The sequence below is a fragment of the Mauremys mutica genome, chromosome 18 (assembly GCF_020497125.1).
Source record: "Mauremys mutica isolate MM-2020 ecotype Southern chromosome 18, ASM2049712v1, whole genome shotgun sequence".
NCBI classification, from domain to species: Eukaryota; Metazoa; Chordata; order Testudines; family Geoemydidae; genus Mauremys; species Mauremys mutica.
In genome coordinates this window covers 23,210,403-23,237,347 of record NC_059089.1, presented here as the reverse complement: position 1 = coordinate 23,237,347, position 26,945 = coordinate 23,210,403, and the positions used below count along the sequence as shown (strand labels likewise).

Genomic DNA, 26,945 nt, shown 5'->3' with positions numbered 1-26,945 from the left:
GAAGAGAGACAGACCTCTACCCCTCCTGCAGCCAGCTCCTCCACCTTATCACTGGGCTGTGTTCAGAAGTGCTGGTAGTGACTCTGAGCTATGGATCAGGTTGGATGCCCTTGGGGATCCTCGATGCGTGGGCCTTATAGACGAGAGATTTTCAAAAGAACTCTGTATCCGTTGGAGGCTAGATTGTCAAATGAGCTCAGCTCCCTTTCTAGGCACCTTTAATGAAGTGGCCGGAACGGACCCCGGGGGATAGAACACCGTTCGCCAGTATCACAGACCCACGTCTCATCCACGGGGCCTTTTTAGAGTAACCGTGCTGTGTTGTGGCGGGGCAGCGTACCCTGACCCCTGCCTCACCTGTGAACACAGACAGCACTGGGACCTGCTTCCTTGGCAACACCACTGTGTCGTTTATTTACAGGGTGTTAATCTCTCCACCAATACACAGCAGTTACCTTTACACGGTATCTCACCTTTCTAAGCACTTCCCCAAAAGGGGGTGGGGTGGGAAAGATGGGTTTCCTAGCCTTTTCCCCCCACCGAACACTCCTTCCCATGCCCAGGTTAATGGGCTCACTGACTCCCCACCCCCAGTCTGGCCTGTACACCTCTGTCCAGTTAGACTTTTTCCAGGGGAACCTAATTAGTGCTAATAGTGACGAGAGAGTTGGCTCGAGTGTTAGCCCACTGCCGTCTGTCTGCGTAACTCTGTATGTCACCACTGTTCAAAGGACTAGATCACACCCATCCTGCACCCGCAGCCAGGAATTGAACCCAGGAATCTGCATTGCACTCCTGTCTCCGAAATACTGTTTAAAGTGTGGGTCGTGTCCCCCTCTGGGGGCTGGTCCATGCAGAGCAGTGGTTTTCAACTGTGGTCCGCAGACCCCTGGGGGTCCGCAGACTGTGTCTAAGATTTCCAAAGCGGCCTTTGTGCCTCCCTTTGAAATGTTTTAGGAGTCTGCAAACGGCAAAAAGTTGAAAACCACTGATGTAGAGGAAAGTAGCCTACTTCTGCAAGTAGTTGCCGATTAGTTCAAATAGAAGTGGTCTGTGCTATGAATCTGAAGGGTTCAGACGCCAGTGACCATGCGTGTAGCAAAAAATAGAATGTGATCACGTAATTAAAGACTAGCGTAGTGCATCCATGCAAGGGACAGAATTAAAACAGAACTGGAATGGGATGCTCAGCCATCCTCCAGCTGCCAGAGTTCTCCAGGGTAAACAGGACCTGATTTTTCTAATGCAAAAAGCCAACAGGAAAAAAAAAAGTTCTGTAGAGAGAGAGAGAGAGGAAAAAAGACTTTCTGGGCTTCTTTTTTTACAGAAGAACAAAGGGAACAAACCGCACGCTTATTCCCTCTGGTGACCTTTCATTGTGACTGGTGTATAGTTTGGCATGAGAGACCTAAGTGCCAATTTGTCCATTTTGTGGCATGTGATCTTCATCCGTCATGAGCCAATGTAGCTGAACACGACACAGCCTGAGAGTTAGAGCGTCTCTTATCTGAGCCTGGTAATTTGTCACGAATAGTTCGGATTTACTGCTCCTCTTGCACAGGAAACGTTTGGAAGCTGAGAGAGCAAATTACTGATGGCAAATAATTCCCAGCCTGATTAGTTTCTTTAAAGGTGTGCTGCCACTTGCATTGCTAATTCAGCTATAATTAGACAAACCAGTGAATCTCTGGGCACGTTAAGGCACTTTAGAACTTTGCTCTGTGGTTGCTTAGAGAAGGAAGGATTTGCACCAGCCCATAACTGATGCTGTGAAATATTTACTTTCATATAAAATTCGACACATTTCAATGTGGTGTTTGAGTTTATCACGCTGAAGCCATAAAATCACATTAACAGGAACAAATACTAGTTCCTCAGAAAAGGTTTGTAGCCCTCATATTCCCAGTGTATATGTTTCCTGTGCTCTGTTAATCATGATTCTTGCTTTATAACCACAGTAGCTCTGTTTGGAGTAAGCCAGAGGTCGACAGTCTTTCAGAAGTGGTGTGCCAAGTCTTCATTTATTCACTCTTCACTCTTCATTTTTGGAAGGTCTCTTTCTATACGTCTGTAATATATAATTAAACTATTGTTTGTAAAGTAAATAAGGTTTTTAAAATGTTTAAGAAGCTTCATTGTACCTAAGAGGACGTTCTAGCTCTCACGCCAGCTCTGGTACATTCTCGTGTAGTGTAAAAGCATTTTCTCTTTTGGAGCCATTGTGTTTGCTCCCATGGTTTATGTGAAGGAGTGTTCTGGCTCTTTGGTCCTTTGGTTAAGTTACGAGGCAGCAAAAAGATATTTGGTATAAATCATCGTTAGTCTTTAGGTGATGGTGATGAACGAATCTGGGCCATCTTGCTGTTCAAGGCTACACCTAACCTCCCTACTTCCCATCGCTCTGCTCTCCCTCTCCTTCCTCACAAAGAGAGCGTTCTTTAAACAAGGCAAACAAGGAGGAAGGATAGTCTTGTAGTTCTGTTGAGGACTGGGACTTGGGGTCATTTCCTGGCTCTGCCACAGACTCCCTGCGTGACCATGGGCAAATCACTTAATCCGTCCATGCCTCAGTTCCCTCTCTCTAAAATGGGGCTAACAGCCCTGCCCAGCCTCCCAGGAGTGCACTGAAGATAAATCCCCTGCTATCTGTGAAGCACTCAGAGGGTACATTGGTGAGAGCCAGGTAAGCTGGTAGGGAGAACAGTCCGTGTAATTTAATCCATTTGTTATTAATTAATGTGCCTGTGTGTTGATTCAGGTGCCTTTTCCTGCATTTACAAGTCTGATATGTGGCTCTTTGGTGCTTCTTGATAGCTGGAAATGCTGCTGTTCTAGAGCCATGTGCATTTCTGTATGACCAGTCTTCCCTAAAGGAGGGTCGTACCTATAAGCAGAGGCTGCCTCAAAGTATCTGATTCTTTCCTACCCCTGCTGAAACCCATAATGGGGGGTGGGGTGTTACTGTGCTGTTAGCTGGGAGCTTAGCTGGGGTGTGGGGAGAAATGAATTCACAAGTTACAGCATCTTGGTCTGGGAAACAAAAATAGCAGCTAATGTGCAGAATTTTCCATTTTAATAATACCATATGGCTGTGCCCACGCTCATCAGCTTGTTCACTGTGCTGTCATCAGCGATTTGCTGGCTCAGCAGGGATTGAATCCTCTTTAGCTGCACTGAGTAGTGAGCAGCGACTGTCTCTCTAGGCTACGCAGGCCTGACGGTCTTCCTGGGCCTTTCCCGGGGAAAGCCCTCGAGTCTTGGAAGAAGGAAAGGCTGGGGCTCCCGTGAAGCCCAGGGGGGTGAGCAAATAGAAAAGGTGGTCACGGGGTCTTCCGTGGGATTCTCCAACCCTTGCATGTTTTTTATTGATCTAAAACTTTCTTGAGACATGTGGAAAGCACATTGGCAGCAGCTGGAGGTGGGCGGTGGCTCAAAGAGGTGTCTCTCCTGCAGAACTCCAAGCTGTGTTGGCTCATGAGAGGAAACTCTTTTGGCAGCACGAGACCAACTTTTCTGTCTGGAACGGGCTGGCGCTGACAGCTCTGTGATTCACGGTCCGCAGCCAGAGGAGAACCCAGCTCAGAGAGAATGGGCCTTCTGCTCCGTGAGGCACAGTGAATGGCCCGCTTACAACTTACGGTTCCTCTTCTATAGCCACCGTATGTGGATGACTCTGTGGCTCTTTCTGTTACCCTGCATGGAGCAAAGCTGAGAGAGAAGGTGGATGGAGAAGGGATCTTTGTTTGGTTGCTGGGTTTCAGTGATCAAGGTGGAAATTTGTTTTTCTGGTGCCCTAAGACTAAAAAAGAAAAGCAGATTTTTTTTTCTGGGGCTGCAGAGATAAAGCCAGTAGAATCCGTCTCCCCTTCTCTGGTGCAGCGGTAGCACAGAGGAGAACAAGCAGTGCGTCCCTGGCTCAGTGTCTCTCAGAGGCCAAAGGATTGACCGTCAGAATCCACCAAGCACACGGAGTGAGGCTGCAAAGCGGTTACTGTGTTGGGTGGAACTGAAGGTGCCCCTGGCACCTCTGAAGCCCCAGCTCCTGGCAGTGATCTGAGCAGAAAAAGCCGTCTGCAGAACTGTCCAGTGCGGCCTCTTGCTGCTGGGGGGCTCGGGGCTGGGCCTTTGGCTCTGTGCAGAAGATGCACAACTTGCGGAAAAAGAGGGCCAGGGCCTGTTGTCTTCTGTGTGGGAGGAATGGAGGCTCTAACTTCCTCGTCTGCATTTTTTGTCCTTGGAGGGTGGCTGTCAAGAATAACACACCGGTCCTCTTTTCTCCTCGCTGTCTATGGTACTTGTATGGCCCCCATGAGTGCAGTGCCTGAGCACTAATCACAGCTCTGAATGGATCTATCCTCACAACACTCCTGTGTGGTAGGACGGTGCTATTATCCCCAGTGACAGGTGGGGAACTGAGGCACAGAGAGGCTGAGTAACAGGCTATGTCTACACTACAGCGTCTATGCTGGCGTCGCTCCCTAGTGGAGACACTGTGTATGCCAGCAGCAGGAGTTTTTCCCGCCAGTGTAGGAACGCCACCTCCCCAAACGTTAGCTCTGCTGACAAGCATCTTCTGTTGGCCGAGCTGCGTCTACCCTGGGGGGTTTGTCAGCAGAGCTGTGTCACTAGGGCATGTGGGGTTTTTTTTTCATCCCCCTGGTGGGCATAACTATGTGGGATCAGTTTTAAGTGTAGATCAAGCCTGGCTTACCCAATATCACACAGGAAGTTTGTGGTGGAGCAGAGACTTGAACCCATGTCTTTGGCCAGTGTCATAAGCATGCCACGGTCTTCCCCATGCCAAACTCACCATCCGCTGTGGCTTTTTCTATGCTGTGAATGTTTTAAAAAAAAAAAATCTGTGCTCCAAGCTGAGAGCCGCCGTGGGGATCACTTGAATGTCTGTCGCTCCGGACATCACAGCACTTTACAAGTGTTCATTAAGCCACATGGCATCCAGGCAGATATATAAGCAGCATTAGGCCACTTTTACAGATGAGTAACCTGAGAAACACACTGTCCACAGGCTTTATGTGAGGTGACCTGGTGAATCAGTGGCAGAGCCAGGACTAAAACCAAGGAATCATAGACTATCAGAGTTGGAAGGGACCTCAGGAGATCATCTAGTCCAACTCCCTGCTCAAAGCAGGACAAATCCCCAGGCTTGCTTTTTTTTTTTTAAATGCCTGTTCTCTAAATGGTCCCCTCAAGGATTGAACTCCTAACCCTGGGTTTAGCAGGCCAATGCTCAAACCACTGAGCTATCCTTCCCCCCAATCTTAGCTCCTGGTGCTTTGTTACACTTTGAACCCACCAGGCTTGGCAGTGATACTGCCATCTTTCCTACCCGCATCCTTCTTGTGAGTCTGTGCTGTTCCCACTCTGCTGAAATCCCAACCCATTTAGCCCAAGCAAATAGCTCCTTCCCAGCATGACCTTCTCTGGGGGCCCCTTTCCTCTGATCCAAACTCACGGGCATGTCCTGATCTGATTTCCACGGCGCCCTGGGACTCAGGAGCTGGAGAACGCAGTGTGCAACATTTGGGTTTTTTTGGCTTTGAAGTTGGAGCAGCCGCATGTGAATGCTCCCACAGAATACAGAGGCTTTGGGGTGTCTAAGGACCAGTGATTGTGGGGGCCACATTGTATTCCCCATAATAAGCAGCCCTGCAAATTTCATCCCTTCACACAGCAGCAAAGGGGTTTCATTTGCCATGTGTGCAGCAGGGAAAAAGCCTTTTCATCGCCCTCTCTTTTTAGTAAGTCCCAAATGGAGCATTGATGGTAATTAGGCAAGTCAGACATTCAGCAAAGCAGCCAGTTCAAGGACAAACAGATTTTAATTAAAGGCTGCATGCATTTGGGAGCCGGGACACCCTTGTGCCTGAGTAGTTACTATGGTAACATTAGCAAAGCACCCAGAAAGCGTATGCGATTGTGTTTGTGGGTATGAAATTTACAAATTAGGCTCAGCGGCAGAACAGATTTCACCTCTGGCCACTATAAAATGAGAGTGATGGATGTTGCCCTTGGAAGAAGTAGGTGGGTGTTTTGTTACAGTTAGTTAGGTTTTTTCTAAGCTTGGATTGTTTGCGGGTGGGTTTGGTTGTTTGTTTTAAATAAGTCGTTTACATAATTTTAAAAGTTTTCTCTCTTTTTGATGAGCCTGTGATCTGCTCCCTGATTATTCCTGCTCCGTAGGATTAGAGGAACTGGTGACCTCAGCTTTTATGTGCTCTGTGCTTGGGCAAACGGGACCCTCGGGGAAGGTCAGTCTTGAAACCAGCTGAAGTTTTATGTGAGTAAGAATCTCAGGATTTGGCTCGTTTGCGATGTCTTACTTAGAAACCTACCGCTGGGTCCTACAGCAGAGTGTGGCTTGTGCCTTGGCTAGTGAAACTTCCCTAACGTATGTAACAGGGTAACATGTGTAACCCTCTCCACATTTACGTCTCTCAAAGATTCATCCCTGCGGTGCTGCTTATAATGAATCCAGTTGATTTGCATATAAGTAGCCTATTGTTATTCCCCTTTCCCTGGTCTCCGTCTTTTGACTGTCAGCTTTTTGGAGCAGGTGTGGGGAAAGTGCCTACCTAAGACATAGAAGGAACCACTCCAAATTATTATGAATAATAATAATAATAACGGTAGAGACAAGTTCTAATGATCCTGCGTTTTTTGCAAACCACAAACTGCCTTTGGAACCAGTGGGAGTTTGGGATGCTGAAAATGCAAAACTGGGACATTACAGTGCAAAATACCACAAAGGAAGTTTATTCTTGAAAGGCTGGTTTCTCTGCACAGCTTTCCAGGCGTGATCTCTAGACATGGGTTGAAGACAGATGGTGTAATTTCTTTTTATTTCCATTGAAAACAGCTTAAAGCAGGATTGGTGTTGCTCTGAAACTCAGGGGGACTTCCTAACCCAAGTAAAATAACCACATCAATCTGGGCATTTTACAGTGGTTTCAATCAAATGTTTGTGCTGGAATTTAGGTAAACCATTCAATGAGCTGTTCTGGGGTGTTTATTCCCTTTGTTATTAAGGGGCTGGGGGGCCGCCAAGCAGTGAGAGAGAGAAGGGAGGTCATGAGAGTGTGTCAGCTGGAGAGAGAGCGTTCTAGCTGTCTGTCTGTCTGTCTATCTGATTGTATTATTTTAGAAATCTGACCCAGCCCGAGAAGTAACTGCTGCTGCTTTTCTTTCTCCCAGTGACCGTACTGCCATTTTCCCTGGTTACCCGCCAGTCAGACTGTTGTTTATGAACTTGGGGGATATTTTCCAAGGCACAATGGAGAATTAGACACCCAATTCCCATTTGGTGAAATAGCAGTAGCTGCCAAAATGTTGCTTAGAGCTTTAAGAATTTAGCAAATGATGCTAAAAGTATGCCCCATTTATGCCTTGGATTGTATTGGTTTTTGGGTTTGTTGAGAACAACACAGAAATGTTGCAGCCGCTTCCTCTTTTGAGTATGCGCAGAACAAATAAGTGTAGCACTAAATTGTCCCACAATAAAGACACAATTGTGTCCTCTTGCTCTGTGTTGGTATTTCTATGGCCTGCTTCACTGTATAATAATCATCTCTAGCTCTTCTATAGCACTACTCATCAGTAGATCTCAAAGCGCTTCATAAAGGAGGTCAGTATAATTTTCCACTAGGTAAACTGAGGCACGGAGGTGTGAAGTGATTTCCCCAAGGACACCCAACAGGCCCGTGGCAGAGTCAGGAACAGAATGGAGGTCTCCTGAGTCCCAGTCCTGTGCTTTCTCCACTAGGCCATGCTGTCACTTTGTAGCACACTGTAGCGTCTGGGGCCCCCCACACTTTATGAATTTTCACCGCACCCCTACACTGAATTATCTGTGTTTTCCCGATGCGGAGCTAAGGGACTTGGCCAGGCTCACAGAGGGACTCCCATATCAAACCCAGATTAACCACAGGACTATCTTTCCCTTGCAGTTAGAGTAGCTCAGCTTTTGGGTTTGATTCTCGGCTCAGCCGCTGACTCACCGCCTGTCTGTTTCCCAGGATCCCCTCTGTAGAGCAGGGGTATTGCATTTCTACTTGCAGGGCAGAAATGAGGGTTAATGCAACTCGCTGTGTTCCCTGCAGTCACAAGTGTGTGACAAAGTAGCCCCCAAATCAGTGACCCTGGTGCGGCAACCGGGAAGCCCCGCTTCTCAGACTTTGTCGCCTCAGAACACATGTTTTGCAGCTCTGCCTGTGGTAGCCGTTCTCAGCCTGGGGTATTGGCTGGTTAAGCGCTCTGGGTCGCTCTGATCAGGGTGCAAAGCCAGCTGAAGCAAATCCTCCTGTTGGGAGGAGGGGCTGTATTGACAGGATTGCCCAGCGAGATTACCAGGCCAATAGGATTAGCTGACAATGGGAAGGGCCAGCTTGGCTTTTTGACAAGAGAGCAGCACAGTTCTGCTTGCTCGGCACTGATGTCGTCCATCTCCGGCAGGCAGCAGCCATGCGGGTGGCTGGATGTGCGGCGTGAATAGTCTGGAACCTGCAGCAAGGGTTACCCTGGGCCTCTGCAGCTCGGGTGTGCAGTGCCCCATTTTAAAACAGGTTGGTAGGGCTCCGAGTGCCAGTGGGGAGCTCTCTTCCTCTACAAGGGAGGAACAGCGAAGGCACCAGCGGAGCAAGTTTCTTCGTGCTACCATGCCTCAGTCTTGATCTTCAGATAGGGTGACCAGATGTCCCGATTTTATGGGGACAGTCCCGATGTTTGGGGCTTTTTCTTATATAGGCGCCTATTTTCCGCCCCCCCCCCCGATTTTTCACATTTGCTGTCTGGTCGCCCTATCTTCAGAGGTCCCACTTGCAGGCGATTGGCCATTCTTTCCGTGGCCTCTTTGCTGTGGCAATGGGGACACCTGTCCACCAGTGTTACAATCCGTCCTTCTACAGTCTCAAACCAGGGAACCCCTATGCAATGGTGCAGCAGTCAAACTTTCTACAAAACCTTTCATCTCCTCTCTACCCCTGGCTTGTCTGACTCCGGACAAATGAGTTCTGTGTTTTCCCGGCCAAAGAGCGGTCACGTACTCTAGGCCTCAGCAACTTGGATGTCAGATTACAGGCAAACCACAGAACAAGAAAGAACAAAGAAAAGTCTGAGTGAGAGCACAGTGTGTGTGAGTCTTCTGTGACATCTTGCAGCCAGTCTGCAAAACAGCAGCTGCCTTTGCAGACAAGCTAGAAATTTTAAAGCTGCAGGATAGAGAGGGGGAAATGTTTCATAAGCTGCATTATCAGTAACATTTCTAAAATGTCTATGTCTGGGTCACTGAAACACTCTTTTCCTGTTCTGTCTTTCTTGTACCTTGTCTACTCAAAGTTTTTTGTTCTGCTATAACTATATAGCTTTGAGGTAAATTAGCAGCCCAAAAAGCTGAGAAATCAGCCCAAATTGTTTTAGGAATGTCGTGTCCTTCATTTGCCCAGGAAGCTGCTCAGACAAGCCAATCACACTTTTGGCAATCAGCTATAATATTTTTTTTAAAAAGTAGTGCCTCAGTAAAATACCATTCTAACCACATGGAAATCAGCAAAAGCAGATCAAATGGGAGTCGTCACATTAAAGAAGGAGCAAGTTGTAATAAACACTTTGTTCAATTCTTTTCCAAACACTATACAGAGAACTGCTCCCCTGTGACAGAATATGCTAGCCAAGGACATTCTTGGGGGGTGGAGTGCATGAGAGAGACTGGCCTGCTCATTAGGGCTTGCAGAGATCAGTTTTATTATTTTTGGGAGAATTCAGTGGTGTCTCTCCAGTTTTCTCAATTGCTGGCTGGAATCACTGTCGCTAAAGCCCTAGAAGGGTTGGTTTTGCGTGTTGCAGTTCCTCAAACAAAGAGAGGCCAGTTTTACTTTTCTGGCCCAAATCAGTGACCTCTTTCTGGTGGCTGTGCAGGACTCTTGTCGATGAACGGCGAACGCCCGGGTCTTTCCTGGGTTTGGGGCTGATGACGTTTGGGGGTGAGAGTGCCACGGCATGAATTAACCGTAGGGGGGATGAGTTCTGCCCGAAGCATTGGAAAAGACAAGGGGAAAAGAGCCCTGTCTGCACCTGGAGAGAGAGTGGCTCAGGTTCATCTTTTTATGCACCAGCCAGTTTTCATACCTGCACTGCGCTGTTCCTCCGTCTCCACCCTCCCTGTCATCGCTCAGGTGCTTTTGCAACGTCGGCTCCTGACTCCACTCTGCCAGTGGGGCCGGCCTTCGGAGCCCATTTCTCAAATTAACAAGCAAGCACCTTTGTGCTTTCTCTTCTGCCACCCCTACGTGGAGGCGCTCCCTGCAAACAGCCTCCAAGCCACCTCCTTGAGCTCCTTCAGATCCCTCCCTAAAACTCTCCTCTGCCCTGGGGCCTACAAAAACTCTGTGGTCAGGCAGCTGATGTGCTGAGGCCACTGCTGATCATGCTCAACAGTGTTGCCTCGTTGTTTCTTTGTGCTCTCCCCGACTGTCTTACCCCATTGTCTCATCCTAGACTTAGCCAGTGAGGTCATTGGGCCAGGGACACTGGGTTAGTGCTTTGTTTGTACAACACCTGGCTACACCGGGTCCTGCTCCATGACTGGAGCCACCAGATGCCAACATAATGCAAGTAATGACCCTCTGGTGCTAATGATCTGCTTTATCTTTCTCAGGCAGGTAGGTAATATCCCCATTACAGATAAGGTAAACTGAGGCATGTGTAGTTACCAGAAGTCACATGGTGAATCAGTGGCAGAGCCCCGGAGTCCTGACCTCCAATCCTGCCCTACCCCACTATCGCCACTATCCAACCCTGGTTCTATTGCCTCCCGCTGGTTTCATTTTTTGTTCTGTTTTCTTGTGTCAAATCGACAGCATCACAAATTTCTATTTTTAATGCAGGTTGGATGAACGAAGTGTTTGGTTCAAAGAAATAATCGCCACTAAGCAGTCAAAGAGCCTCCTAGCATGCCCCTTAAATGCTGGGCCTCACTTGCCCCCCTCTGTAGAATGGGGATAATGTTGGTTACTCACCAGTATCTACCTGTCTTGTGAGCGTTAATTAGCCCGTGTTTGCAAGCGTTTTGTAAAAGCTCGATGGAGCCGACGAGGGTTGCTGTAAGAATCGAGGCAGTCTGGAAATCTAAAGGAGAAGATTGGCATTTGTACCACTGGTGTAATCTATCCCAGGACTAGTTTGTGGTGGGGTTCATATACCTCAGCCATGCCTAGCAATTGCTCTTGGTATTCTAAAGGAGGAAAATAAAATTTCTGTCTCTGTGAATCCCTGCCGTGTGTTAGACAATTCAGTGCTGCATGAACCAACTTGGCAAGGAAACCTGTAATTGGGCCGTTTTGCTTCCTCAGCATGAACTCAGAGCAGGGGGGTTATTTTTTGCAGTAAATATCGTAGAAAAGTACACGTGCAAAAGTCTTGCACTCTGCACTCGATGGCTTGCTATTTCTTTGGTAGCTCTTAATGACTCCATGGTGCTGCGATGATTGTCTGGCCAGTTTATCTTCCTATCTTGCCTGGAAATCCCGTGGGGTTGAGAGGTTAGATGTTTGAATAGTGAACCTGTCAAAACTACCATCCTGGAACCTAGCCTCGGCTCTGTCTTTCAGGAAACGTAAAGACGCTTCTCAGCTGTGAAAGTCTTTTAAATGTGGGTCCTGGATTAATCCCTTGTAGGAGGCTTATTGCTTTATCTCAGCATTGTTGCGCAGCATTGTAAATAATCTTTTAAATGACTAATCTCAGCAAACAGTAGCTCACTGTAGCAACTGCCCTACTCGAACTAATGGCCTGTATCCTATTCTTGATATTGACCTATCCAGCTGCTGCAGACGAAATAGAGAAAACCCCCAAAATACACCTGGGCTCGCTTGAGGCTTGAACACCCTTGTTAATATTCCTCTACCAAGGGTTGTTGTTCGTGCTATTCTTTTTCATGGAAGTATCAATTCCTTATGAGTCTTGCTAAGATACTTCCCTGAATAATACCTTGCAGCTGTGAGTTCCACAGGTTGATTATGAGTTGTGCAAAGAACGTTGTGAGCTACAAACCAGCCCAGCACTGTCAACATTAGAGGCTGTAGAGATGTTAGCGACAATTGTGTTTAAACACCTCATGGTTTCTCTGACAGCTGGGATCTGTGATGGCCAAACCATGCTACAAGATTATCCCGCACCGGGGTGTAACACTGGGTTTGTTTGTGTTTTGGGGGCAACCAGAGTGGGGGGGGGTGCACACTGATCAGGCAAACCTTAATGGGAGCCCAAATCACGACAAGTATTGACCCTAAATATGTGCCATCTAAACTTTGTAGTCAATGGAAAATGCCTTTTTGACCAAAATGAAATGTTCACAATAAATAAAGAAATCCATAAACCATTTTGGCCTAAATATTTTGGTTTTTGACCCAAAAAAAATTAAAGAATTGTCGTTAAAAATATTTTAAATGTCATTGAATATTTTTAATTAAACCTTTTCTTTCTTTTTTCAAAATATACTCATCTTTTTACAAAGTGTAAACACGGTTCTAAGATGCCTGGCTTCAGCTGTAACGCAGACAGAGCTGCAAGGCTCCTTGTGCGGAATAGATGGCCTTGGGAGGAAATACCTCTTGCACCGCTCTTTTGCCCGGGTTCCCTATGCTTTGATGGGCTATTGACCATGTGTGTAAGTAATAAGAGGTGTCAAGAAGCACAAGAGACAAAAGGTGGGCCCTAGTGCTAATGTGTAGAGCAGGCCTGTGGAAAAACTGACGGCCGGGAAGTTAATGAAAAACAGGCCCAGGGAACTGTGGCTTATAAGCATAGAAATTCTATACAGTCCAAAGTTTGTAGTGCTTGCCAGATTTCTGTGGGATTCGTTAAAAATGTGCAGCAACCAGGCTAGCCTCTGCGTTATCCCTTGGGAAAGCGGCATGGGCATCAATTTAGGGTGGATGAGGTATGCACTCCCTTAAAGAAAACCACACCCATCCATTGCTCTCGTGCGGCGACGCTGAGTGTGTGTGGGGCCTGGGAACCAGGAGATGAGGCCTGGGTTCTCATCCTAACAATCCCACATTGGCCCTGTGTGTAATACTAGCCAAATCACTCAAGCCAGCATTTTCAAAGGTGGCCTGTAATTTTGGATTACCCTCGTCTCAGACACACGGGGCCAGCTGACGCCTGATATTTGCTCCAACCCTGTTCTTTTCCCTGCCTCTCGTTTCACAGTCTCTTCAGTTCAGCATCACTCCAAACCTGCCCTTCTCACCCTGGGTCTACCCTGTCTATTTAATTGCAAGCTTTAGTGAGGACCGTCAACCACTCTGTTTGTTCAGTGCCTGGCACCAGGGGCTCCGGTCTTGGCTGGCCCTTAGACACTGCCATAAAAACATGATTAATCATTTTTTTATAGCCAGGAAGTACATCAGGTGCTGCCTGGAGAGGAAGAGAAGCAACACAACTTTGCTGTGCAGTGGAATGAGGAGCTGGTCATGCTGCCAGATGGTGAGAGCAGGTCGGGAAATAGCCCCTGGTTCCGCTTTGTGACAGCGATGAGCACTCCTAATTCGTATAGTCCAGGAACCCTTTAGCACCTGGGCTATTTACATGTGCTAACTGAAGCCGGTTCAGAGAGCTGTTCGAAAGGATGGACTTGTGGCTAAAGCACAAGACTAGGTGTCAAGAGACCTAGGTTCTGAGCCTGGCTCTGCCACAGACTCTCTGTGCCACTTTGAGCCAGTCACTCAGCCTTTGTGCCTCGGTTTCTCCGTCTCTAGCATGAAGAGTGTGCGTCACAGGGGTGTGGAGGCTAAATGTAATGAGGGTGAAGCATTTGAGAGCCTACGATGTGCGGAGTGTTGTTGTTTTCTTATTTCAACAGGAGTCTGAAGTGTGTTCATTTTTTTTTAAATAGGCATCAGGTTTAATACAAACAAGGGGAAGTACTTTTTCCACACAATGGCAAGTTAAACTGTGGAACTCACTGCCATGGGATGTTGATGGCCAAAAGTATAACTGGGTTCGGTGAAGAATGAGATAAAGGATAGGTCCATCAATGGCTATTAGCCAAGATGGTCCGAGATACAACCCCATGCCCGAGGCCACCCTAAACTTCTGACTGTCGGGAAGGGAAGACGAGTGGATCACTCCAACTGCCCTATGAAAGGGGAAATCAGCTGCTCCTCCACTTCATGTGTCTAACAACCCTTGATCAGGTGGTTATTCTGTATGGAGCGTTTTGTACAATTCCCCTTCCCCGCGTCTTCACACTTAAGGTAAAATTTTCAAAAGTTCCTAAGTCGTCACCTAAGAGCACAAGTCCCTTTCAAAAGGGATTTAGGCACTTAGGAGCCTAAATCCCATTGACTTTCAATCAAACTTTTGAAAAATTTGCCTTTAATCTTTAAAATCTATTCTGGCTCTCCCTTGCCTTCAGCGTGTCGGGCCTTCTGTCTGCGTAGGGGCAGTCTGTGGTTTGCATCACGCATTTATTCCTTGTGCTCTCAGCAAAATGTGTAAAAAGGTGGGAACTCGAGAGCTTGGCTCATCTGGAAATGATCTTCTTGATCTTAACAGGATGGAGGCCTCCTGCCTCGAACTAGCCCTCGAAGGAGAGCGACTGTGCAAAGCTGGGGACTTCAAGGCTGGAGCAGCCTTCTTCGAAGCAGCAGTGCAGGTGGGGACAGAGGATCTGAAGACTCTTAGCGCTATCTACAGCCAGCTGGGTAATGCCTACTTCTACCTAAAGGAATATTCCAAGGCCCTGGAATACCATAAGCATGACCTCACTCTAGCCAGGTAAGCGTGCCTGTGAACGCGATCAGGCAGGGCTCGCGTTAAGGCAAGATCCCTGGGATCCCAGGCCAGCAGCCTGAGGGATCCAGTCACTGCAACTGAGAACAGATCTGGGGCACCAGGGGGTGGGTGACTGGAGAGAATCAAGGAGCCAGGGAGGAAGAGTCTCCGCAGGGTATGGGATTGGGAGGAAGAGCGAGGAGTCTGAATGTGGCGGAGGATATTGGGAGGAAGGTCTGGGGCCCGTTTAAAATCTGAATCCTCCCCTCCCCAAAATACCTTCTCCCCTGGTGGGGGGATGGGGGGGTGTCACTACAACGGAGCCCATCTCAGCCAGGCTTCCTCTGCATCCTGCCCAGGCCAGAGCAAAAAGCAGTGCACGGCCATCTGTTGTCTCCTCTAACAGTCGCTCTAAGGGCCACCTCCAGTCGGACTCCCTGCCTCGAGGTGTGCTGGCCGTTTCTAGTGCCATTGCATGCGACCTTCTGGTCCTTTGGATAGTGGCGAAAGGTGGGTTTCATGGGACCAGCTTTTAGGGGGGAAAAAAAAAAGCATCCTTTCAGCCCCACCACATTACACCAAGGCTGCTCCCCCTCTCACGGAGCATCTTAGTTGGGTAATTTGGGCCAGGTTTTCCAAAGGCCCCCAACAACATTTGGAAGCGCATCTGCTTTGTGTGTGCAAAGAGGTAACGCTGACTTGCCCGCCCACGCAGCGGGTTTGTGTCAGCTGAAACCACGCCTTTTGAGGGGTCATTAAGGAGGCTTGCTGAAAATGTGTGGCCTCAAGACCCATTTAATAAACACCTTTAAAAACGGGACAATTCTCCGTCTGCAGTTGGTTAGATTTACTGATATCCGAGAACCTTCCGCACTCTGCAGGGAACGCAGCACCGATGTGGTGGCCCGGGTGAGCAGCACGGCGTGGCATTTGTCCCTGCGTGACTTGAACTCGCTGCAGGGCAGCTTCAGAACCTGGCTGCCTCCAGGCACGGGTGTAAAACCGGTACCCGGGCTGGGCGGGGCTAGTGGAAGTGCTGTCCGATGTGCCTGCATCACTAGTCCCCAGGGGCTGGGAGTATGCTCAGTCCCTGGAAAAGAAGGCAAACTCTGACTGAGCAGAACTGATAGGCCATCTTGGGCATTGTGTCCTGTCCTCTCCAGCTGAAAGGACCGTAAGAGGGGAGGGGGAGCTTCAAGTCTGGGGGTGGGGGTCTGGTAAATAGAACTTTATTTTCCATCCTGGATTTCGACAACTGCCAGAGGGGAATCAAAAATCTGTCTCCAAGACTAAATGAGCTTTCTCCCTCCGTTTGCACATGCTGCATACAGGCTAGGAGCCGGATGGGTTCAGTGCCTACTCCTGCTACAGCCTTAAGTATTAGCATGATTGAATTCTGCCTGCTGAGTCCCAGCATTTATAACTGCCCTTCCCCTTCCTCCGGTCGTCTTGTAGAACCATTGGGGACCGTATCGGAGAAGCCAAGGCCAGTGGCAACCTTGGGAATACATTGAAAATACTTGGGCAGTTTGATGAAGCCATCGTTTGTTGCCAGAGACACTTGGAGATTTCTCAGGAGCAGGGAGACAAGGTACTTGATCCATGATGCCCAACAGGAAATATTCCCTGGCTTTTAAAAGCCTCCTCCTGCCAGCCAACAATTGGGACAGCATTGAAGCTGGCTCTGGAAGGAGACTGACCGTATCGCCCTCCTGTTCTGCTACAGATCTGATGCCAGGGCAGCTAGTGGCAGAGGAAGTAGGGGATGTGTGAATGGATGAAAATGCGGGCAGGCCATCCCTGGAATGAAGACCCCAAAGTACCCAGGAAGCAATGGATTCCCCCAGAAAGAAAAAACAACCCAAATAAATAGAGATTCACATTCCTGGAGTTCACAGAATGGGGCCAAGCAAAGAACTCCAGGATGGTTCTTGGACCTCAGTTGTACAGGCAGGGAAAGGGATTCTTCTCGGTCTTTCTCTCTGACGCATGCTGCTTGGTGGCCAGTGTGAAATGAACCGGGTGTGTCTCAGCCCAGTTCCTGGTGGACCAGCAGCCACGCCTCCCTCTCTCGCGCACACAGATCTCACCACGTTTGGGAGCATTGAGCGGGCAGTTTCACTGGCGAGGCCAGTCAGTGTATGAGTCATGGGGGTTGAACTCCCCCCCTGCGCCCACAGGAGATTGGCAAGGGCCATTGTGGGATAGCTGGCACCATTCCTGCCTGTGCTGGGCTTGTTATATGTATAGATAGGAGTCTCCATGGTCCCCATCCATGAGGGGCTGGACTGAAACCATCCCTTGCACATAGGCCACCAACCAGCCATCAGATGAGGACTTGAGGTCACTACTGGTTTCTCTTCAGAGCAGTGAATCCTAGTGGATAGAACATTAGACTGGGACTCAGGAGACCTGGGTTCTATTCCCCACTTTTCCACTGGCATGCTGGGTGGCCTTGGACAAATCGCTTCCCCGATCTGTGCCTCAGTTTTCCCATCTGTAAAAGGGGGAGAATGAGAGTGATCTCCTTTGTAAAGCGCTTTGAAGTCTACTGATGAAAAGCACTAGGTAAGAGCTAGGGATCATTGACCTGGGCTGTCTTTGAACTGGCGACCTAACGGTGGCAGGTTCTAGTCCTTTTAACAGTCCTTGGATTCATCCAGTCCCTCAGACTCAGCTTCTAAAATGAAGCTGTAATGCTCTACAAGGCTGCCCTTGCTTTTGGTTAGCTGCCCTTTGCCCAGAGACGGGAAGCTTGGCATTACAATGTGGAGTGTAACACCTGCTCTTCTGTGGTTTCCCCCCCCCCCTTTCCAGGTAGGTGAAGCTAGAGCGCTGTATAACATTGGCAATGTTTACCATGCAAAGGGAAAGCAGTTGTCTTGGAGCATGGCCCAAGACCCGGGTTCCCTGCCTCCAGAAGTCAAGGAGACGCTGCAGAGAGCTTCGGAATACTATGAGTAAGTACCAACCCTTCCCAGATCTGCGGGGGACGGGGATGCACAAACAGCCCCATCGTGGTCGGCAGTAATTTACCCGGCTGCAATCATGCGCATGGCAAACTTGCAAAGCGTCTGGCGCTCTCTCCGTGCTCGGTCTGATGAGTGCATCATTCCAGCGCTGTGTGCATGTGTCTTGTTACTGTCCTGATGACAGCTCTGGGGAGCTGCAGAAGTGTGGTGATGGCCGACAGGTGAAAGATAACAGCACTGGGCTTGTGACAAGTCATTTTTCATACAGCCCTCTTTAAAGCACTCCACTTAGAAGGCGACTGGGTCCCGCCTGACTAAACCAGCAAGGACCCCGGGGTTGGGGGTGGATTCGGCTGTGTTTTTGGGCAGGGGAGCGCTGTGGATTCCTCCCCAGTGATCCCCACATCCACCCACCCCTTTTGGCTGACCCCAGGACCGCCTTGCCTGCCTGTAGAGGGGCCGGTGTGCTCACCTCTTTGGCAGGGTGGGGCACACCCATATGGGCTGTTGAGAGGAGAATAAAGGCAGAAAGTGCGGGGAGTGGGAAAGGGGGAGGAAAGTAAACGTTGATGAGATTTTAAGGCCGGAAGTTAGGCTCATCTAGTCTGACCTCCTGCGTAACAGGCCAGAGACCCTCCCTCAGTGCCTCCTGGAAAAGACCCTCTTCCCCTGCACTAAATATGAACTGAACCAAAGGGGAGCTTAGATGCCAAGACCTGAGCTTGGAGCTCATTCTCCTGTGGCTGGCAGTGGCACTGGATACCTCGACCAGTTCAAAGTGCTGCATCCCTCAGCCTGCCTGAGGTGCCGGCGATGTTATGGCATCGGGCAGAAGAGAGACTCTACTCTTGGCAGGCCATCAAAGGAGGAATTGGCTTTTTGGCTGCTTTGAAATGTATTTATTGATAGTTTTTAAACGGCGAGGCAGGAGACAGGCACTTCTGGTTAATGTAGGGGGCCTGGGAGCCAGGACTTTTAGGTTTCTCTCGAGTTCTGTGTGAGAAGTTGAGCAAGTCTCTCTTGGCCTAATATTCCACGATATTGAGCACCTATAGGAAGTCTTCGGGGGCGCGGCACCTCTACAAATCAGGCTATTGCCCTCTCTGTGCCTCAGTTTCCACATTGTGTGAAACGTCAATAAACATTTCAGTGCAGTGTTGTAGCGGTGTCGGGCCCAGGCTATTAGAGAGACAAGATGGGGGAGGTAATATTTTTTTATTGGACCGACTTCTGTTGGAGAGAAATGAGCCTTCAAGCTTGAAAGGCTGCTCTCTCTCCAACAGAAGTTGGTCCAATACAAGAGATTATCTCGCCCACCTTTTGTCTGAAACATCTCAAAGTATTTTGAGATCCTTTGATGAAAGACTCTGTATAATTGCAAAGTGTTGATAATCATACACTGCTACATTAGACTTTGCCAAGGATCTGAAATCCTAAATAGCTCTTATTTTCTATTATGTACCAGGCTCAGTTCCCCTTTAAGAATGTGCAGTGCCTGTAACCCCTGGGCCTTTATTCCCCTGCCACATAGTATAAGGAGATAAAGCTAGAGAGCTGACGGATGGTACATCAAACTGCAGTCCCCTGCTCCAGTCAAATACAAGATGGCTGAAATAACGTAGTGCAGCAAGGGAATCGTATAAAGCGTGCGGGATAAGCAAAGTGAAAGGAGGGGTAGACTGCTGTGAATAGAGAGTTTGTGATGATCCTTAATGAGCGAAGTGTTAGTCAACAATTGCATTATGGCCCCTAGAATTTGTGTCTGTTCCTTTTACTATGGATATTATAGTGTGGTACAATTTCCGTGCCTAGAGTTGGAAAAGGAAACACCTTGCACATTTTTGCAGAGGGCTTATAGTTTTCTCTTTCCCTGGAAGAATAAAGGGGAACAGGAATGTTTGTTCTGTGGGTGGGATCAGCTGGGTCTGGCTCAGCAGCTGAGGATTAAAGGGACCCAAATGCTGTACATACTGTTATGCGCACCTGCTTAGAGGAGCAGCAGAATAAGCTGCTTTGTCCCATCTGGCAGCTGCGTGAGAATGAGCAGAGATGCAGAAACATTGCACTCCGCAGATGAAAAGCTGGGCCAGAGTTGATCTCATGTGCCAGAGTCGGATGTGGCTTGTCTGTGCTCCGATCCTTATCTTAATCAAGCCAGAATAATCAGTGGGGATGGTGTTTTCTGGCAGTTCATATAATTCTGACTAATTTTTGCCTGGGGATTTCTGGGGGTGGGAATGGGATTCTGTACAAGGAGGGATGAGGAAAGACTGCAGGCTTTTTTAATTAAAAAAAAACAACAAAACTCCTTTCAGAGAGTTGTAAACTAAGCTTCTGAGTTTACCTGTCTTGAGTATAGCTCAGAATAGGTCAAACTGTAACACACACAGTTAAATTTAATCCCTGAGCATCTGCTGTGATGCCACAATGTTCTACAAAGTATGATCATTTGCGGGGCAGAATCTACTCACGAACTCGCTTGTGTGCACACCACTGCCCTCTACTGGATAGAATTAGAGCTCTTCAACTGAGTATCATTGGCCCTATACTGCAATAGCTAATGGAGAGTCACCTTTAGTTCAAGTGGTCAGGGCCTGTGTTTCTGCAGAAGAGTTTCCTGTTCTGTCACCGTGAAGTTCTGAGGCATTGCAGCGTGTCCCACAGTAACAACTGTGCCTTTTCCACATGGCTGCCGATGTGTTTGCTATGGCATGTGCTGGAACGCTGTCGCTAGGCTTATTTAGAGCTAACTGCAAGGTTTCTCCCCTTTGGTTTTTACTTCAGTAAATGAAATGGGTTTTTAAAAATAACCTTTTTTATCTGAAAGGGAGAGACGAGCATCTCCCTTAAAGTAGTCTCCTCGTCTCTGCAGATGTGTAGCACCTGCATATAGCTCCCCATCCTTTTGCCAAAGAGCAGTCAGTGCATGTCGAGCATCTGCTGGGTGAACTCATGCCAGCCTGAAGCATCCAGGCTGCTCTGAATGTGCTGAGCGGATACTGCAGAGGGTTTGACTGCGCTTGTCGTTGCAGTGTTGCATCCAGTCATGCTCATCTCAGATGCATCCCAGCTGCCGGCACTGGGAAGGCAGGCAGAGAAATAGCTCAGAGCTCCTGGCCCTTCCTGGTTTTTTTTCCCTCTTTCTCTTGCTTCATCAATGTTTTTAATAATAATTATAACATCTGACTCTTATTCTGGCTCTTTTTACCCATAGATTTCAAAGCACTGTAGAAACAAGATATGAATCATTATCCCCATTTTACAGAGAGGGAAACTGAGGCAGAGCATGACTCCCAAGGACCATCCCCCGAAATAGATACTGTACTTCAAAGCTGAAAATAACACTCTGTCCTTGGCTTTTCTTTGAAATAACTCTGGGCATGAAGGTATCTGCTCTTCTGGCTGAGTGGGGCAGTTGTGTGTAAGGAGAGATGGTTAGAATAAGTGGTAGTGGTAATGCATTCAGTTCCCAGCTCTGCCACTGGCCTGCTGGGTGACCTTGGGTAAGTAACGGCCCCGTCCTGTGCCTCGGTTTCCCCATCTGTAAAATGGGGATAATCACACTGTTCTCCCTGTGTAAAGTCCTGCGATTTCTTACCAGGCCTGAAGGTGTTTCAACACCCAGGCAGGTGCTGCAAATCAGCACAGCTCAACTGAATTTGAGGGAGTGGCGCTGGTTTGGGCCAGCTAAGGGTCTGGCCTGTGTGAAATGCTAAAAGCCCCAAGGTAGAATCTCTCGCTTGTGTCTGAAGGCGTAAAAGCGCCATTCTCCCCAGCCATTAAAGGTGATTGAAATGGGAGGGGGAGCTCTCGCCACATCAGGTGAGGAGGAGGGGCAGATCATAGAATCATAGAAGATTAGGTTTGGAAGAGACCTCAGGAGGTCATCTAGTCCAACCCCGTGCTCAGAGCAGGACCAAACCCAACTAAATCATCCCAGCCAGGGCTTTGTCAAGCCAGGCCTTAAAAATCTCTAAGGATGGAGACTCCACCAGCTCCCTAGGTAACCCATTCCAGTGCTTCACCACCCTCCTAGTGAAATAATGTTTCCTCATAACCAACCTAGACCCGCCCCCACTGCAACTTGAGACTATTGCTCTGTGAGGGGAGCTGTTTACCCAGGCCCGGGAGAGCTGTGTCCCCTCAGCTCCTTGCTTTGACCCTGGGCTCTCTGTATCTCATGTTAAGGTCAATGGGAGCCAGATGCCTGTTGGCTGAGAGTGACTGGACGTGCTGCTCTGATTTCTTGCAGGAGGAATCTGTCTCTGGTGAAGGAGCTTGGGGACAGAGCCGCTCAGGGCCGAGCCTATGGGAACCTTGGCAATACCCAGTACTTGCTCGGGAACTTCAGCGAAGCTACGGCTTTCCACAAAGAGGTAAGGAGGGGTGTCGATTGTTCTCATAGGGCGTGGGTGATCCAGTCGCTTCCTCAGACGTGTCTTTGTGCCTGGCATGTAGAAGGGACCTAGACATTGGTCCGTTCACCCCTAGCTGCATCGTATCCTTCATCTCCCATTACAGACGCTATGTGCCAGATCCTGTCACCCTTCCTCATGCTGAGTAGCTCCTGACTCCCACCAGAGCCGGTGGGAGTAAGGTGGCACTCAGCACGAAGGTGGCAGAATCTCACGTGGCAGCTGTTGTCAGATGAGGCGATCTAGCCATGTGTTACTGACAGGCTAAGTAAAGAACCACCAAAAAATAATCATTGGTCACCACCAGGAATATTGCCCTGCAAGGTAAACTCTGTATGCGATGGGCTCTCCCTGCCTCCCTCCCTGAGTAGGAGATGCTTAGGCCAGAGTGCTGAGAATCAGAGCACTGAAGGCGGCTGCTGGTGCTCAGAAGACAGATCAGTGGTGTTTGGAGGCCACTCCCAGAGGCCTGTGTTTTTACCAATCCACAGAAGCAATCCACCTGAGGTATAAGCGTTTAATATACACGCCAACCACTGCCCTGATTGATGCACCGTGCGGAGAACCCAGGGATGGGCTCCTCTCCCACGCCTCGGAGCCGTCCTTCCCCTCATCAGGGGTGAGGCACATCCGCTGGGCAGACGGGAGGCAGCTCGCAGGACTCGGGCTGGGCATAAATAAAGGCCTTGAGTTTGCCAGGGCCGGCTGTTGTCCTGAACAAGAAACTGACTAGATTAAAACCCAGAAACTGACTAGATTAAAACCCACCCCCGACGCAAACGCCCCTTGTGTGGAGTGGGGAGAGACGCAGCGGTATCCGTGGTGCTGAATAACCTGCTGCAGAGTGAAACGTTACAGGCCAAGACCGTTTGACTCAGTGCTGCAGAAGGAAATGATTTCTCGCCTCCTTTGCTTGAAACAGCCCCTGGGAAGTGACTGGCACCCAGCTTCCTTGCCTTACCGGGGCCCTACTCCAGTGCAAGCAGAGAGAGCCCCGTCTTGGGCCCCATCTTTGCTGTGACAGGTGCCCCACAGCATGGAACGGTTCCCCCAGGAAGGAACACAGTCAAAGCTGCGATGGGGCCAGGATTTCCCAACCAAAGAGTAACCCGGCTGCCAGGTGACTGGCTGGCCCTGCCATGCCAACTGGCCTGAGTTAGCGTCAGCGGCGGTGGGAGCAGCGTCGAGCGGGGAGGTCACACAGGCTGTTTTTAGCAGCGCAGCAGGTATCTGGGATGGGAGAAGTCCCAGCAGGTTTGTAACAGCATAGTCTTCCCCCGAGGAGCCAGAGGGCTGGAGCCGCCAGCCATGTTCTGAGTGGAGCCCTGTTGGGGCCCGGTAGTTTGCAAGGTGCCAGATTGCCCGGGGAGCACCTGATTCCTATAAAGGCTGAAAGAGATCAGCTGGGGGAAGCTCCAGAAAGCAGGCTGGATCCTAGAATGGGCCCCAGCAGGGGAGGTCCCAGGCAGTCGGCCTGCTGGAGAGCTGCCTGGAGCAGGTCAGCCTGGCCGCCTCTGGGTGTGGGATGGGCAGCCAGGCCCACAGCCCTGCAGTGGGGTTTGTTTGGAACCACACGGGCAGTTTCTCTAAACAGCGTCGGCGCAGATTGTGGGTAACCTCGCAGGGCTCTTCCATTCTGAACTCCTACCAGTCTTCGTTTTAATTGCCGATGACAATGCGTTTAACGAAGCTGCTGCCAAGGCGTCTCATCAGGAATGCTTGTGACAAAGGACTGTAATGCTCGGCCAATGGGTGCGGTGACCCGATCCCTGCTGCCAGCAGCTTAGGGCTCATTTACTTCCCGGGGCGCCGCAGGGAGCTCAGCCGCAGGGAGCTCAGACAGGCTAAAGCGCCGTGGAGCTCAGTAGCTAGTGACTAAGATGGGACCGGGGCAGGAACTGCAGAAACGGCACCTGGTACAAGGGGTTGGAAGGAGGAGGCGGGCGTGGGACACTGCTCCAGGCTCCGTGCAAAGCCCAGGGTGCGGCAGGGCAAATATAGGAGAAGAGAGGAGGGTGGGCAGAACCAAATACGGGACGAGACATGGGCCCGGCTGGAGCAGTGCAGAGCCAGGCAGAGAAGGATGAGGAGCAGAGCTGGGATTCAGTGAGAGGAAGCCAGTTGGGGAGGGGATTCGCTCTGCGCCCACGTCCCTGAGCGGCACAACAGAACCCCTCCTGGGCGTTACGGCGGAGTGATCAGCCGCGTCGCTTCTCCAGCTGATTGGGGCCCTGCCCTCCCATCCAGCTGATCACTTAACTACACGCTTACCTGTAAGCCAGCAGGACCATCGCGCCTCAGTGGCTGGCTGGGTCTGGGCCTTGGAGAGAGGGCGTCGGTGGCCAGCAGTAGCACATGCTCCCCGAGGCGCTGGGGCTGCAGTCGATGCGTTCTCATGTGCCTGCCTGTGTCTGTTCCAGCGACTCGCCATCGCCAAGGAGTTTGGGGACAAAGCGGCCGAGAGGAGAGCATACAGCAACCTGGGCAATGCGCACATCTTCCTCGGCAGGTTTGACATCTCGGCGGAGTATTACAAGTAAGTGCCACAGCTGTTGGGGGAAAGCAGAGGCCGGGCTCTGGGCTCTCTGCCTTTGCAGAATGCACAAGAGCAGCCAGGCTGAGCGAAGCTATTCCCCTGGGAACCCCGGTCTGTTGTAATGCATCCCGGAGCTTCAAGCACTAGGTATAAGCCACCCACAGGGAACTGGAGCCGGTTCAGTGTTGTCTTTCTCCAGCCAGAGCTCAGCTCCCAATTGATGTGTGCATCATATCGCCCCCTGCTGGCCACTTGTGTAACTTGTACAGATGATAGTTGGTGCATGTTATTATAGTCCAAATTCCCGGATTCTCCAAAGCAGCGCTCTGCCGTGCTGGTGCTGGAAGAGCTGTGCCCAAGGAGGCTGCATCCCAAAAGAGCAGGGACAGACTGCTGGGTAACAGGAGGAGTGAGTCTCCAGCCTTTCTACAGACCTGCACGTTCCCAAAACTTATCTCCGTCGGTTCTGCTTGACAGAGCAGAGCTGAATTTATCAATACAATGGGGCTAAATTCACCCTGGTATAAAGCACTGAAGCCGGAGGTATAGAATTGGGTTGGGAAGGCAGGGCAGCCATCAGCAGGTCTTAGGGATGTCCACGCTAGAGCTGGAGGGAAATTTTCCAGCTTGGGTAGACATACCTGCGCTAGCTCTGAACGAGCAGCAAGTCACCCTGCATGTACCTTGGGTCTTGGACGAGAGCATACTTGGCGCTCTGTGGTTACACTGCTGTTTTTAGTGCATTCACTCCGTCAAAGCTAGCACCGGGATGTCTACACGAGTTGGAATCTCACCTCCAATGCAGACGCACCCTTAGAATGTGACATTCTTTGGCTTCAGATAAACTCCCTAAGGAATCTGCCCTCAGCAGATCAGCATTTCTCCCTGGCTTGCAGATGTGCTGTGCATGAATGTGTCTGTGTCTCCGTCTGTTTATTGCAGGAAAACACTCCAACTCTCCAGACAACTGAAAGACCAAGCAGTAGAAGCTCAGGCTTGCTACAGCCTCGGAAACACTTACACGTTGCTCCAAGACTACGAGCGAGCCATCGACTACCATCTAAAGCACCTGCTGATAGCGCAGGAGCTGGGGGACAGGTGAGAGATTTGGGACCGTATCTGTGACTTGTTAGTATAATGGCGTCAGTGGGGATTGAACCTGGCGTCTCTCAGACTAAACACCTGAGCCTCTAGGGCTAAAGGACTAAGACCGTTAGCTTTGCAATAGTAGCAGACTCCTAAATCTTTCTGATGGTCCAGCCTCTACAATGGGGGCAAAGCCCCCTGCCCAGCTGTGTTCATGTGGGTGATATCAGCTCTCTGGTGAGATTTACTAAAGGTCTGTTATGTTCAGCCGTCCGTCCCAGCTGCTACTCTGTTTATCCCAGCAACCTCCTGGTGAGCACCTTTATGTCTCTCTATGGAAGTGGTGGAAGCACCATCGCTGGAGACTAGACCAAGCGCTTGAATGGGATGTAAAGAACAACTCTGCACCAGCAGGGAGAGGAATGAGCGGCAGGTCTACAGGAGCTGCAGTCACAGCCCGTGATTGCAGTGTAGCCGTACGAAGGGTCATTTCCAGCTCTAGCTTCTAGGAGTGCATGAAAGCGAGAGAGGAGAAAGTGCTACAGATCTGCATGAAGGAACAGCCTTGCACTAGGTGTGTTGAAATAGGCCTTCCTGTCTAATCAGGCTATGAAAATACCACTCACTGGCCCCATACAGAGCCATTTCCAAAGAGCCTTTGGGATGCTCCAGTCCCCAGGGGCACTGGGCCTAAGAGCGCTGGGGGTGCAGCACCCTTGTCTTGAAGGAATAATAGCAAGGAATACGCGACTTCTATCGCAGACCGACTCTGCAGCTTTGTTCGACGGCTTTCAGCATCCCCACTATAAAAATCCTCCCAGCGCCCCTGCTAACTCCTGCCACTAGATGGAGCATGGACATTGAAATGGAGACAGCCTGCATATTTCTGGGCATTTTCTGTCTGATCAGAAACCGATGCCGGTTCTGATGGCTCGCTGGGAGATGGAGAGCGTTCTCTTTCCCAGCAGCCCCCCAGGCGTCCATCGGACATGAAGGGGGCTGGTGGGCCTTGAGAGGGGATATTCTGTGTTTAGGCTGATGCTAGTAAAAGCAGCACAGAAGCAAAACCTAGGGAACACGTGTTTATCAAACACAGGCTGAATAATACAAAGGTGAGACGTTCCTGTGTGGGGCTGGGCGCAGTCT

The 26,945-nt window shown here is 49.7% G+C and overlaps 1 protein-coding gene across 7 annotated transcripts in view; it reads left to right on the top strand.

The window, feature by feature from the left end:
* GPSM1 (G protein signaling modulator 1) overlaps window positions 1–26,945 on the top strand; it is a 140,182-nt gene that overhangs the window by 32,840 nt on the left and 80,397 nt on the right. For 4 of the 7 annotated variants that reach the window (XM_044992587.1, XM_044992586.1, XM_044992585.1 and 1 more), the window contains exons 2-7: window positions 14,572–14,793; window positions 16,246–16,381; window positions 17,608–17,750; window positions 22,015–22,138; window positions 24,598–24,713; window positions 25,656–25,811. In XM_044992587.1, the coding sequence (XP_044848522.1) occupies window positions 14,572–14,793; window positions 16,246–16,381; window positions 17,608–17,750; window positions 22,015–22,138; window positions 24,598–24,713; window positions 25,656–25,811 (897 nt within the window). Of the gene's footprint in view, window positions 1–13,472; window positions 13,511–14,013; window positions 14,211–14,571; window positions 14,794–16,245; window positions 16,382–17,607; window positions 17,751–22,014; window positions 22,139–24,597; window positions 24,714–25,655; window positions 25,812–26,945 lie in introns of those variants that run through there. The other 3 variants (XM_044992588.1, XM_044992590.1, XM_044992592.1) reach the window with 3 other exon arrangements.